This window comes from Octopus bimaculoides, chromosome 9 (assembly GCF_046866305.1).
Source record: "Octopus bimaculoides isolate indiv1 chromosome 9, ASM4686630v1, whole genome shotgun sequence".
NCBI classification, from domain to species: Eukaryota; Metazoa; Mollusca; class Cephalopoda; order Octopoda; family Octopodidae; genus Octopus; species Octopus bimaculoides.
Window position 1 is genome coordinate 92,334,083 of NC_142936.1, and position 13,198 is coordinate 92,347,280.

Genomic DNA, 13,198 nt, shown 5'->3' on the forward strand with positions numbered 1-13,198 from the left:
TTCTTCAAACAGCCAACTACACCCTGTGATATGCTGATTCTTAATGGTACATGTGTCTGTGGTATATTCAACCAGTTCTACTATAATTCAATGATCAGGTTGTTCAATTGATTGAACAGCTGGGAAACACATTGTTGAAACCAGATGAACCATTCACATAGATTGTGTACGTGTCAGAAGCGTTCATTTATTATTCAGGTGGTCAGTTGTTGAATTGGTTGTATTTGCAGATACAATATATATATATTGGGTCTATTGAGATCAGGTGTGTAGCCTCAGTTCAGGTGGGTAGAGCTGCCTTTCATCTTCTTGGTTTGATAAATCTGAGTACCAGTGAAGTACTGCACCTGGCTTAATCAACTACACCTTCACCTTAAATTTAGGGCTTTGTACCCAGATCATCGTCATCATTTTAACATCCACTTTTCTGTGCTTGCATGGGTTAGATGAAGTTTATTGAAGCATTCTTGTTCTCTATGGCTAGATGCCCTTCCTGTCACCAATCCCCACCTGTTTCTAAGCAAGGCAATATTTCTTCATAACCAGATATGTCTTTTAGCAGAATATTAGAAATGAATGGCACTGTTTTTGTGATGGTGGCACTCATTTACAACTCTGAGGTAGCTGAGTATTATGGCTGGTTGCTGAGTTGCACTTTTGCAGTTCAAGCTCAATTTTTGATTGATGATTGAGCCATGTTACCACAGATCAGTCTGTGATAAACATAACAGTGCTGGTGGCATGTAAAAAGCACCATTTGAGCATGGTTGATGCCAGTATTGCTTGACTGGCTCCCATGCTGGTGGCATGTAAAAAGCACCGTCCAAGCATGGTTGATGCCAGTACTTCCTTACTGTTCCTCGTGCTGGTGGCACACAAAAAGCACCATTCAAGCGAGGTCGATGCTAGTACTGCCTTACTAGCCCTCATGCCGGTGGCACATATAAAGCACCCACAACACTCCAAAAATACCAGTTTTCAGTGATGCAATGCAACAGTATTGAAGAATAACTCTGACCGTAATAATCTAAGACTAATGGAAATATATAATATTTGCACGACACACCTGTGTAGTGAAGATACTTACTTCCCTGCTACTTGGTTCCAGGTTCAGTTTCATTGCATGGTACCTTGAACAAGTTTCTTTTACTTTAGCCTCAGGCCAACCAAAGCTCTGTGAGTGAATTTGATCGATGGAATCTCTATTGTCATCACATCCTGAAAATCCAACAAAGTGTTTAACCAAAATATGCACAAATGAACACACATATCCATATACACCCAAACATTGGCTTAATGGTTTAGGCACCTGCCCTTCCAAAAACAAAAACCCCTACACACATACCACCCCTCTCCTGCATATACTTTCACCCATCAGACTCTTGGATTACAACCAAGGGACCACTCAATAGACCCTTTTTCATTTGTGTCCCACAACTTCATTTTGTCATTTTGCACAATGCCCAAAAGCTGGATATGACATTTTTTTTACCATATCTCCCATCCCTGAAGAGCACATGGTACTTATTTAATTGACCCCGAAAGGATGAAAGGCAAAGTCAACCTCGGTGGAATTTGAACTCAGAACGTAGCGGCAGACAAAATGCCGCTAAGCATTTCGCCACCTTTTATTTGTTTCAGTCATTTGACTGCGGCCATGCTGGAGCACTGCCTTTAGTCGAGCAAATCAACCTGAGGACTTATTCTTTGTAAGCCTAGTATTTATTCTATTAGTCTCTTTTGCTGGCCTGCTAAGTTACGGGGACGTAAACACACCAGCATCGGTTGTCAAGTGATAGTGGTGGGGAAAACACAGATACATAAACATACACACACACACACACACACACACACACACACACACACGTATATGACAGGCTTCTTTCAGTTTCTGTCTACCAAATCCACTCACAAGGCTTTTGTAAGCAAGCTACTTACCCACACAGCCACCTGTACCTTCTGGTGGTAGCCTCAGCATGGGTGAGCTATGGGGACTTGGTCGAAGCACAATAGCGTCTATAAATTTATCATTGGTGGTTCTTTTACTTGTTTCAGTTGTTAGACTGTGGCCATGCTGGGGCAGCACCTTGAAGTATTTTGGTTGAATGAATCCACCCTGTCTTTTAATACAGTTACTTATTCTATCAGTCTTTTTTTTGCCAAACCACTAAGTTATAAGGGCATACACAAACCAACACCAGTTGCCAAGCAGTGGTGGGGAGAAACATATACACAGTGTCACACACACGCACACACACAATCATATTCATCATCATCACCACCACCACTATCATCGTCAACATCATTTAACACCTGTTTTCCATGCTGGCATGGGTTGGAAAGTTTGACAGGAGCTAGCAAGCCAGAGAGCTGCATGATGTTGAATGTCTACAGGCTTCTTTCACTTTCCATCTACCAGATCTACTCACAAGGCTTTGGTTAGCCTTGCCCAAGGTACCACCACATGCTGAGACTGAACCCAGAACCATGTGGTTGGGAAGCAAACTTCTTTCCCAAAAAGCCATGCCTGCACCTGGTGATGTAACTCTTGATTGTTGTTTGTTTGTTTTTGATTGTATTGTGGCATTGGCCCAGGTGTGGCCATGGGGTAAGGAGCTTGCTTCCCTACCCCATGGTTCTAGGTTCAGTCCCACTGCGTGGCACCTTTGGGAAATGTCTTTCACTATAGCCTTGGACTCAGCAAAGTCTTGTGAGTGGATTGGATGTAGTAGATGGAAACTGAAAGAAGCTTGTCACGCACACACACACACACACACACACACACACACACACACACACATATCATCATCATCATCATCATCATCATCATCATCCTGACTGGCTCCTGTGCTGGTGGCATGTAAAAAGTACTCACTACACTCTTGTAAAGTGGTTGGCATTAGGAAGGGCATCCACCTATAGAAACATTGCTAGATCAGATGGGAGCCTGGTGCAGCCACTGGCTCTCCAGACCTCAGTCAACTCATGCCAGCATGGAAAACGGACATTAAATGATGATATATAAATATATGTTATTTTGAGGAGATAAATGCCTCTTAAAAGGGATGTTAACATCCAAGTTTCTTATATACTGTGTGAATATATATATATATATATGTGTGTGTGTATAGACCGAGACCTCTGGAGATATGGTGGGATTGAGAAGACCCGGCAAGTAAAGTGAGATCACAGCCATAGCCTATACCAGTGTCACATAACCAGTCCATTTAAAAAGTACCTTTGAATCGTCGGGCGACATTCTGTCCTTGAGGAAACCCATTGGGTCAAGTAAAATTAAAAATCAAATCACAATCAAATGGATATTGTAGTTGACTGGCTGTCATGCTGGTGGCACACAATAAGCACCATTCATGCGTGGGTCGTTGCCAGTGCTGCCTGACTGGTTCCCTATGCCGGTGGCATGTAAAAAGTATCATCTGAACTTGCTTAAATGATGATGATGATGTTTGTGTGTGACTCTTTATGTCTGTGTTTGTCCCACCCCTCCTCCTGCTTCATAATTGGTGTTGGCTTATGTCCCTGTAACCTAACAGTTCAGCAGAAAAAACTGATAAAATAAGTACCAGGTTTAATGAAAAAAAATGCTATAGGGGCCGGCAGTGCCCCAGCATGGCCACAGTCTAATGATTGAAACAAGTAAAAAATAAAAACGATCAGGTCAATGACTGATGAATTTGGTGAGGGTGAACTGTGTCCATTTCATGTCCTGGTTGTCCAGTAGTTTGATGGTGGTGGTGGTGGTGGTGGTTGTGGTGTTGCGTCGTCCGTGGTATTGGAGGGTGGATCAGAATGTAGAGGGAGATAACTCCATACCATTCCTGTCTCTGCTATTGGTAACAATGGGATTTGAACCACTGACACGCATTCAGTTGTGACTGTGAATACTACTACTACTACTACTCCTTTTTACTAAAGGCACAAGGCCTGAAAGTTTGGTAGGGGAGGGGACTAGTTAATTACATCGACCCCAGTGTTTCACTGGTACTTAATTTATTGACCCCGAAAAGATAAAAGACAAAGTTAACCTCGGCAGGATCCGAGCCCGGAACATAGTGATGGGTGAAATACCTCTAAGCATTTCGTCCAGTGCTGTGCTAACGTGTTTGCCAGCTTGTTACCTTAATTACTGGGTGTAATAATTAACAATAATAATTTCCAATTTTAGCAACAGAGGCCCATCAGTTTTTGAAGGGAGTGGAAGTTGATTACATTGACCCCAGTACTTTACTGGTACTTATTTGACCCCCGAAAAGATGAAAGACAAAAATCGACCCCTGTAGCATTTGAACTCAGAACGGTTCTGCCACCTCAACAACTTAGTGATAATAATAATAATAATAATACTAATAATAATAACGGTAAAGTAGATTTGATAATCTCTTCCCGCCTCCCCCACCTCACTGTCTCACTGCAGCATCACCTCTCACTACCCCTCTATTCACACGTCTCCCTTCACTACTCTGTCACATCCTATCCATCTGCGTGTTTGTCAGCGTTGTTGGTTATTTTTGGGCAGCCTCGTCTGCAGTTTGGGATGGTAATTACAGGTTGGAGAGAGATCCGACGTTGATCCTGCATGTCATCTTAACAGGATTACATTGTTGTTGTTGTTGTTGTTGTTGTTACAGTTGCTAATTGTAATCATTGTTATCTTCATCGTAGCCATCATCATCATCACAATTATGATGTTAATGATGAATGCAATGGTATAAATGATGATGATTTTAAAGTTAGTGATGATGATGATGATAATCTTAATGATTTGAATATCTTCCAAAACTGCCGTGATTGCACTTCATTTCAGTTTATTTAGAGAAGGCATGAACGTCATGAAATCTCATTAATTTCTTTCTGTCTGTCTGTCTCCATCATCATTGTCATTACATTACTCATTATAAATATCATGATCACCATCATCACCACCATCATCACAAACCCTTCCGATCATTTTCCTCATTATCGTTGCTGTCGTCATCATCATCTGTGCTGCAGCTGGCCAGTTCAATAAGGCGTTGGGTCACTGACCCAAAACAGCAGACGATGTCCTTGACGTCATTGTGTCCAAGGACAAGGCACTTAACTCTTGCTGGCTCACCCCACCTAGCTGTAAATGGGTTACATAAAGAACCGTTTAATTAAAAGATTATTGTGATCACTTGCAGTGGTGGTGGTCGTGGATAGCGATAGTAATGATAGAAGTTAAAGGAGGTTCTTTAACCTTAAGTTAGTCCTGATCGAGTAGACCTGTGGTCAATGGTATTCACATCTTCGATCCAGGCATTCGAAATTCAGGACTGTTTTCCCGTATGTCCTTCCTTTATAAGTCTTTTGGGTGTGACTTTCAGGAAGATTTAGCTGCTATATCTAACGAACCAGGTGACCATGTAGGACTCTTCTGTTGGCCTCATGTGGTGTTTGGTGATGGTTTGGTGGTTGTGCTGGTGGTTGTTTAACTCCAGGTCTGTCCTGATCAAGCACACTTGTGATCAAGTGAATTCCAACCATGACCATCTTGTCTTTTTTCCAACTCGCAGAGAACCCAGAACCACAACTTTCAAGAAAAATTTTTTTTTTATCTCTAGAATAACATTTCTCCATGCGGCTTTTATAATCTGATCAAGTGTCATGTGAGGATTTAGCTGCTGTTTCTAGTGGTAAAGTTGGTCAGTGGTAGTGTGAAGTGGTAGGAGCATGTGGTACAGGTTGTGGCGACTCATGTTGGTGGTGTTTGTGTTTCAATTTTCCACACTTGATTTGAATTGTGTAAAGTTGTCGGTTTAGAGAATGAGTTTGGGATTTGTGAGATTAAAGGATTTTGTGTTACATACTGGGTGTATGTACGTACATGTGTACGTGTACATATAACATGATCGTATTTATCAGGAATACCACACACATGTACATGCACGCAACCACACACGCATATATAAGTGTGTTAGATATTTTTTTTAAAGCTGAAATGATGCAAGGCAGGGCCCCAGCACAGCTGCAGTTCAATGAGTGCATCGAATCAAAAATAATATAGTTGAAGCAAGTAATAATAATAACAACAAGAACACTCAGAGAGCGCAAACCTCTGCCAACGCAACACCAACGTCCTCTCAACGATTAATGAGAGATGATTTTTAAAATGAGAATATCTGAAATAAACTCCACTGATTTCACAAACAAGAATACTAAAAATGAATCTAACCGCTCTCAGAAATTAAGTAACAACTGGAAAAATAATCCAGAATCCTTGTCTGGTACCGAATCGATCCCAAAATCTAATCAGTTTGTGCCAGTCACGAGTCCAAACATCCCTGAAAGTTTCATCCGAATCCATCCAGTGGTTCTTGAGATATCTTGTCCACAGGCAAACAAACAAACAGACACGACTGAAAACAATATCTCCACCTTCGTTAAGGCGGAGGTAATAATAATAATAATAATAATAATGATTTCATTTATTTGCCACAAGGGCGAAGAATGAGGGGGACAATAAAAGACAGACATAAAGTGTGTGTGTGTGGGGTGGAGTTTACATATAAGGAAATGATAAAAATAATAAAAAAAAGGATGGAAGAAAGAAAGTAAGTATACACAGTATAGACTGGAAAAGAAGGGACATATGCATAGCATGTAAAGTTAAAACAAAAAAAAAGTGGCGGGGAGAACGATAGAGATGTGGCCCTCCTTATGCAGGAAGGCCTCTAGGGATAATTGAGGAACCAATAATAAAAAAATTTAAAATTATTTCTTGTTCTCATTTGATTATCTCAAATCCATGTCTTCCACAGTTACTTCCCTTGTCGTTCTTGGCCTATTCCCTTAACCTAGAACTGCCATTACCATTTCATATCCATACCACACAACTGTTTCTCCTGTATACTCATGTATAGTCATCATCGTCATCACCATCATTTTATATCCCCTTCTGTGCTGGTATGGGTTGGCAGAGTCATGTATTTCTGTAAGGTTACTACTCTCCTAGGCATGAATAGGAGTCCATACCTCTCTTTTCTATTTTTATTTTGTATGATTCATATGGCTGAATGCCCTTCCCTACACCAGCCACTTCACAGAGCTTATGGGGTGCATTTTTCATGGCACCTGTGCTAAAGAGGTTCTCGTGTCCTTGCCAAGACAAGACTAAGACTCCTCTTGATGGAATTGAGACAATTATGAGCAGTGGTTTAGACACTGACGATTTGGCTCGGCTGACTGGACATTCAGCCTGAATTTGGCAAAAGTACTCATTGGTCTCTCTCTCACACACACACATACACACACACGTGCGCGAGCAGATAGAAAGAGTAAGAAAATGGTAAATAAGTCAGTGTTGATTCTGCAACACCAAAGAGATGGTACCAAAACATCTTATACCCTCAGTGTTCCGTGAACTTCATGGTCAAGGTCTCTCCCCTGCTGTATTGGCCTGGCTATATCTGGTTCCTTATACCTGTTAGTAATACTATCTTCATTCACCTGTATTTTTTCTTCGTTTAACAAGAAATATGTAGTGGAAATATGGTCACCTTGGAGTAATTCAACTAAAGTTGTGTACAAAAATCTACTGGAAGTGTTTTACTAAAGTCATAGAGAAAAGATGAAAATTAGTCAAGTTTCTGTATTTTATTTTTGTATTGCATGTGTATCTTGCCAGGAGCAGATGTTTATTTCTGTATTTATTTACTTATGTATATTTTTTATTTGAAACCCCTCAGGATGAACTTAACCTTCGCATCAAAGCCACTCGTCTCACTGCTGAACAGCTGCACAAGTCCGAAGCTGAGTTGATGAAAGCAGCTTTGGAGGAGAAAAAACAGAATGAACTGGCTGAACTTCGTGACATTTTGGCCCGGTACCACAATGAGGAAACTGACCGGCGCGAGGGAGAGTGGTCCTCTCATTTAGAGAGGCTCCGTCAACAGTACGACTATCAGCTGGCAATTGGTCAAGAACCTGCTCCGAAAGGTTTGTCCACTTCACTACTTCTTCATCTGTGCATAGCTTTGTGTAAACATAATTTTTTTTTTACAAGACTCAATATATTGCCAGTGTGGCTCAATTCATCATAAACCTAATGAAAATAGATATTGGCTGCGAGCTGGAAGAATCGTTAGCACGCCGGGCGAAATGCTTGGCAGTATTTCGTCTAGCGTTATGTTCTGAGTTCAAACTCCGCCGAGGTCGACTTTGCCTTTTATCCTTTCGGGGTCGATTAAATAAGTACCAGTTACGCACTGGGGTCGATGTAATCGACTGAAACCCTTTGTCTGTCCTTGTTTGTACCCTCTATGCTTAGCCCTCTGTGGGCAATAAAAATAAAAAAAAAATATATATTGGCTGCTGGTAGGGACACAGTATTTTGTTTATCAAAATGAAATACTTTGTCCCTACCAGCAATTAATATGCCTGTACCACTTGCCAGGAATGTGTTTCAAATGTAAAATTGGCTTATCCAACAGTTGTTGCCATTGTCAGCGTTTTATCATGTGTCTGATAATATATTTGGCTTTTTCTTGACCGCTTCTTTCCCTCTGTCCATGTTTATGCCTCTGATGACTAAAGAGGCCAATTTGTGCATGGAAATATCGTAGAAGCAGGTCATAGTCCAGCGACCATGCTGGGGCCTGACCTACAAGGGTTTAGTTTATCATTTTGACTGCAGTATGGTGCCTATTTTATTGTTTGTTGTTTGATGAACTGCCAAGTTACAAAGTATGAACACAAACACAGTCTAGGTGCAGGTTCGGTCCCACTGTGTGGCATTTTGGGCTGACCAAAGCCTTGTGTATGGATTTGAGAGATGGAAACTGAAAGAAGCCTGTGTGTCTCTGGTTGTCAAGCAGTGGTGGTGGAGAAACAAAGACACAGTGTTGGTGTGTTTGTGTCTCTGTAACTTAGCAGTTCAGTGAAAGAGACTGATAAAATAAGTACCAGACTTCAAAAAAATGTACTGGAATCAATTTATTTGACTAAAAATTCTTCAAGGTGGTGCCCCAGTATGGCCCCTGCCTAATGACTGAAACAAGTAAAAGAATAAAAGAAAGAAAGAATAATACTTTGTATTTACATTCTCACTTTTTCTTCATCGTTTTGTATATTTCTTACTTTTGTTGAGTATCCTCCATCTCTGTTCTTTCCGCAGGTGCTGTGGGGACCCTGGAGGGTGCAACCCTTGTCACAGAACTCACCAAGCGCTTGAACGATGAACACAAGAAGTTAATAGAGGTAAAAACAAAATGCAAACTGCCCATTCACAAAAACACCACGTCCTTTTGTTTTTTCGACATGTTTTCATTTTACTTTGTGTTTGTGTTTAGGTAGGGATCGGGTGAAGGAATCACCGTTAACAAACTTTATTAATTAAGGCGCCGAGCTGGCAGAATCGCTAGTACACCAGGCAAGACGCATAGTGGTATTTCGTCCATCATCTCGAACTGAGTTCAAATTCCGCCAATATCTACTGCCTCTCATCCTTTTAGGGGTCAATGAAATAAGTACCTGTTGATCACAGGTGTAGATGTAATCAACTGGCACCTCCCCACAAAATATCACTCCTTGTCCCTATTGCAGATGGGATCATTATTATCATTAAGGTAAGGTGGTGAGCTGGCAGAATCATTAGCATGCTGGGCGAAATGCTTAGCGCTTTTTTGCCTGTTGCTACATCCTGAGGTCAAATTCCACCAAGGTCAACTTTGTTTCCATCCTTACGGGGTTGATAAAATAAGTACCAGTTGAACACTGGGGTCAGTGTAGTTGATTCACCCCCACCTCCCCTTGTGGTAAAAATTTGAAATAATTATTATAATTAAGGCAGTGAGCTGGCAGAATCGTTAGCACACTGGGCAAAATGCACAGTGGCACTTTGGCACTTTGGCTGTCTTTTGTCTCTTGAATTCAAATTCCGTTGAGGGTGACTTTGTCTTTCATCCTTTCGGAGTCAATAAAAGAAGTATCCATTGAGCACTTACCTCCTCCCTCGAAATTGCTGGCCTTGTGCCAAAATATGAAACCATTATTATTTATTACTATTGAGTGAAAGAGCAGTGCATGCCATCAAAGTTACACTGGGGTACAAATATATGAAACCCAATGTACCCATCATGACTACCTGTCTGATAAGGGTACAACAGGTGCATACACCACAACTGCCCGAAATTGGTGGCCTTGTGCCAAAATTTGAAACCATTATTATTAAGTGGTGGACTGGCAGAATTGTTTGTGTTAGACAAAATGCCTTGCAACATTTCATCTGGTTTTTTTCAACCTGAGTTCAAATGCTGCTGAGGTCAACATAACCTTTCATTCTGTCAGGGTCAATAAAGTCAGTACCATCTGAATACTGGGGTTAATGTTATCAACTAGCCCCTCCCCCCTCTAATTTCAGGCCTTGTGCCTCTATTAGAAAGGATTATTTTTATTATAAAGGAAGTGAGCTCGCAGAATCATTCGTGTGCTGGGCAAAATGTTTCCTGGCATCATCTCTATCAGGTTGACATTCTGTGTTCAAATTCCACTCAAGTTGATTTTTGCCTTTCCCCTTTTTGGGGGTCGATGAAATAAGTGCCACTTAAACACAGGGGTTGATGTAATTGATTAAACCCCCTTCCACTACATGTGCCTATAGTAGTGTTTAGTACAGTACAGTTCTATATTTAAGAGATGAGGAATTATGTACATTATTTACATTGTTTACATTTGACGGATATTTGTCCTCATCTTGTTTGTTGTTAACACAACGTTTCGGCTGATATACCCTCCAGGCTTCATCAGGTGTCTTGGGGGAAATTTCGAACCTGGGTTCTCATTCCTAAGGTATTTTTCCATGTTATTATTATTATTATTATTATTATTATTATTCAGGTCACTGCCTCGAATCGAACTTGGAATCTTGGGGTTAGTAGCCCGTGCTCTTAACCACTACGCCATATGCCTGTGGCATATCTATACATTGGATTGCAGAGGCATATGGCGTAGTGGTTAAGAGCATGGGCTACTAACCCCAAGATTCCGAGTTTGATTCCAGGCAGTGACCTGAATAATAATAATAACATCGAAAAATACCTTAGGAATGAGAACTCAGGTTCGAAGTTTCCCCAAGACACCTGATGAAGGCTGGAGGGTATATCAGCCGAAAAATTGTGTTAACAACAAACAAGATGAGGACAAATATCCATCAAATGTAAATAATGTAAATGATGTATTCTAATCTTTATTATTATTTTATGTTTATGGAATAACTTTAACCTCTACATGCCCCATAAAAAATTTCACTGTATTTAAATTAAACGTTATGGTAAGCCTTCACAGTCTGGAAGAGAAGGACAGCATGCAAATGTTAGTTACAGGTGTCGACTTCCTACCTGAGCATTTTGTAGACTCAATCAGATGCTTCCTGGCAAGTTCATGTCTAAACAAGTAGGAGGCACAACCAGGGGTGTATATATGGGTCAAGCCTTCAGATTAAAACTAAAAATGATTTCCTAACCTCTGGTTCCCCTCTCCAGATATTTCCAGTTATCATTTCAGTGAACTCCAGTGCCATTCTCCCATGTTTCACTTCCTCCAACATGATATCATGTGACTGCCAACTCTTGACATGTAGCTTTATCATTTAAACAACTGCAGCATGAAAGATCTTCTCCCTCCCTCTCTTTCTCTCTCTTTCTATTCGCTTTGTTTGCATCTTTTTGCTGATGCCTTAAAACCCCAGCTTCTCTTGAGCTGTTGTCCAGATAATGTGTGACTATTTAACATATTAACTTCCCAACAACTGACCGCTGGTACCTCAGTGGTGCAAATCCTCTGGCATGCTGTAGTAAATTAAATTTGTTTTTCCCCATTTGTTGCCGTGTGTGCATCTGCATTTTTCTCTTCCTAATTTATTACTGACTGACAATCCGACAATGACCTCAACATTGACTTATAATCAGCTCTCTTGTGCAAGCGCTGCCAATTGAAAGTGCCATCTGCAGGTTTCAGGGGTCATCAAGAGAGAATGTGCACTGTTTCAGGGCTTTCTTCTTGATGGCTTTATAGTGCCCTACCCACTGATTAGCCCTCAACCATTGATAGTTGATCTTAAGTCCTTCATCTTGAGACCATCAGCATCATTCAAATTTTGGATTGATGCAGATCTAACTAGCCATATAAGCCAAGATGTACCTGCTTTATCCATAATGAGGTTTCATCAGCCCTTTTCAGCCCATATCCAATGGCTGGCTCTCTCAGCTGTTGACTGGGTTTCTTTCAAGGTATGGAACAATGACTTCTGCTGCCTACATTAACACAAAAACTGAATCCTTTTGGTCTCTAAAAGGACTGATTATTTTTGCCCTCATGTAAGACACAGCTAGGGAAACCAATTCTCCAGTGAACAGTAGGACCTCAGTTTATGAATAATTTTGTTCCTGAAGGCTGTTTGTCACCCAAAATATTTGTAAACCAAATCAGTTTTTCCCCATAGGAAATTTAAGGGAAGGCACAGGGAATTCAAGTAGAAAAGTGCCCCGAGTGAAACCCAGACAGTAACTGATGTTCTCCCACTGATGCTCCCAGCTTGTTGCTGCCAGTTTGCATGTCTGTTATTCACCCAAAACATTTTATGTTTGAAAAATTGTTCATAAACTGATTTGTTCCTGATGAGAGGCATTCATAAACCTAGGTTCCACTGTGTTTCTTTGCAGTGATCAGAAATTGTGTTTGAGACTGAGATAATCTAAATGGCCAATTAAGATTAACACACTAGCTAAGACTGGACGAAGGAGACTTATTCAACCAATAAACTGGTCATTTCAGCCTATGTGCTTGGCTGAGACTGGACAATTTAGACCAACTAACTGGCTGAAACTGGAGAATTTAGATCAACTGGCTGGCTGAAATAGGACAATTGAGAGCACTGGTTGGCTGAGATTAGATAATTAAGGCCAACTGGTCGATTGAAATGAGACAATTTAGATCACCTGGTAGATTCAATTAGTTGGGACTTAGTTGAGATTAACTGGTTGGACATAACTGACCAGTTGAGACTGATTGATGAAGATCAGCTAGGGTTAGCTAAAACTGTTTTTCAAACCGTCTTATTGAAACTGGTCATCATACTTGACCTTCTTGGATCAAATAGTCTGGCTCATATTGGACCAAAGACAGCTCAAAATGACCAAGCGGAAACCTTCGCTTGTAATAA

At 40.8% G+C, this 13,198-nt stretch overlaps 1 protein-coding gene across 40 annotated transcripts in view; it reads left to right on the forward strand.

The window, feature by feature from the left end:
* Positions 1-13,198, forward strand: part of LOC106868309 (uncharacterized) — a 311,641-nt gene that overhangs the window by 120,126 nt on the left and 178,317 nt on the right. For all 40 annotated transcript variants that reach the window (XM_089358046.1, XM_089358048.1, XM_089358049.1 and 37 more), the window contains 2 exons: positions 7,728-7,977; positions 9,155-9,237. In XM_089358046.1, the coding sequence (XP_089214172.1) occupies positions 7,728-7,977; positions 9,155-9,237 (333 nt within the window). The remainder of the gene's footprint in view (positions 1-7,727; positions 7,978-9,154; positions 9,238-13,198) is intronic.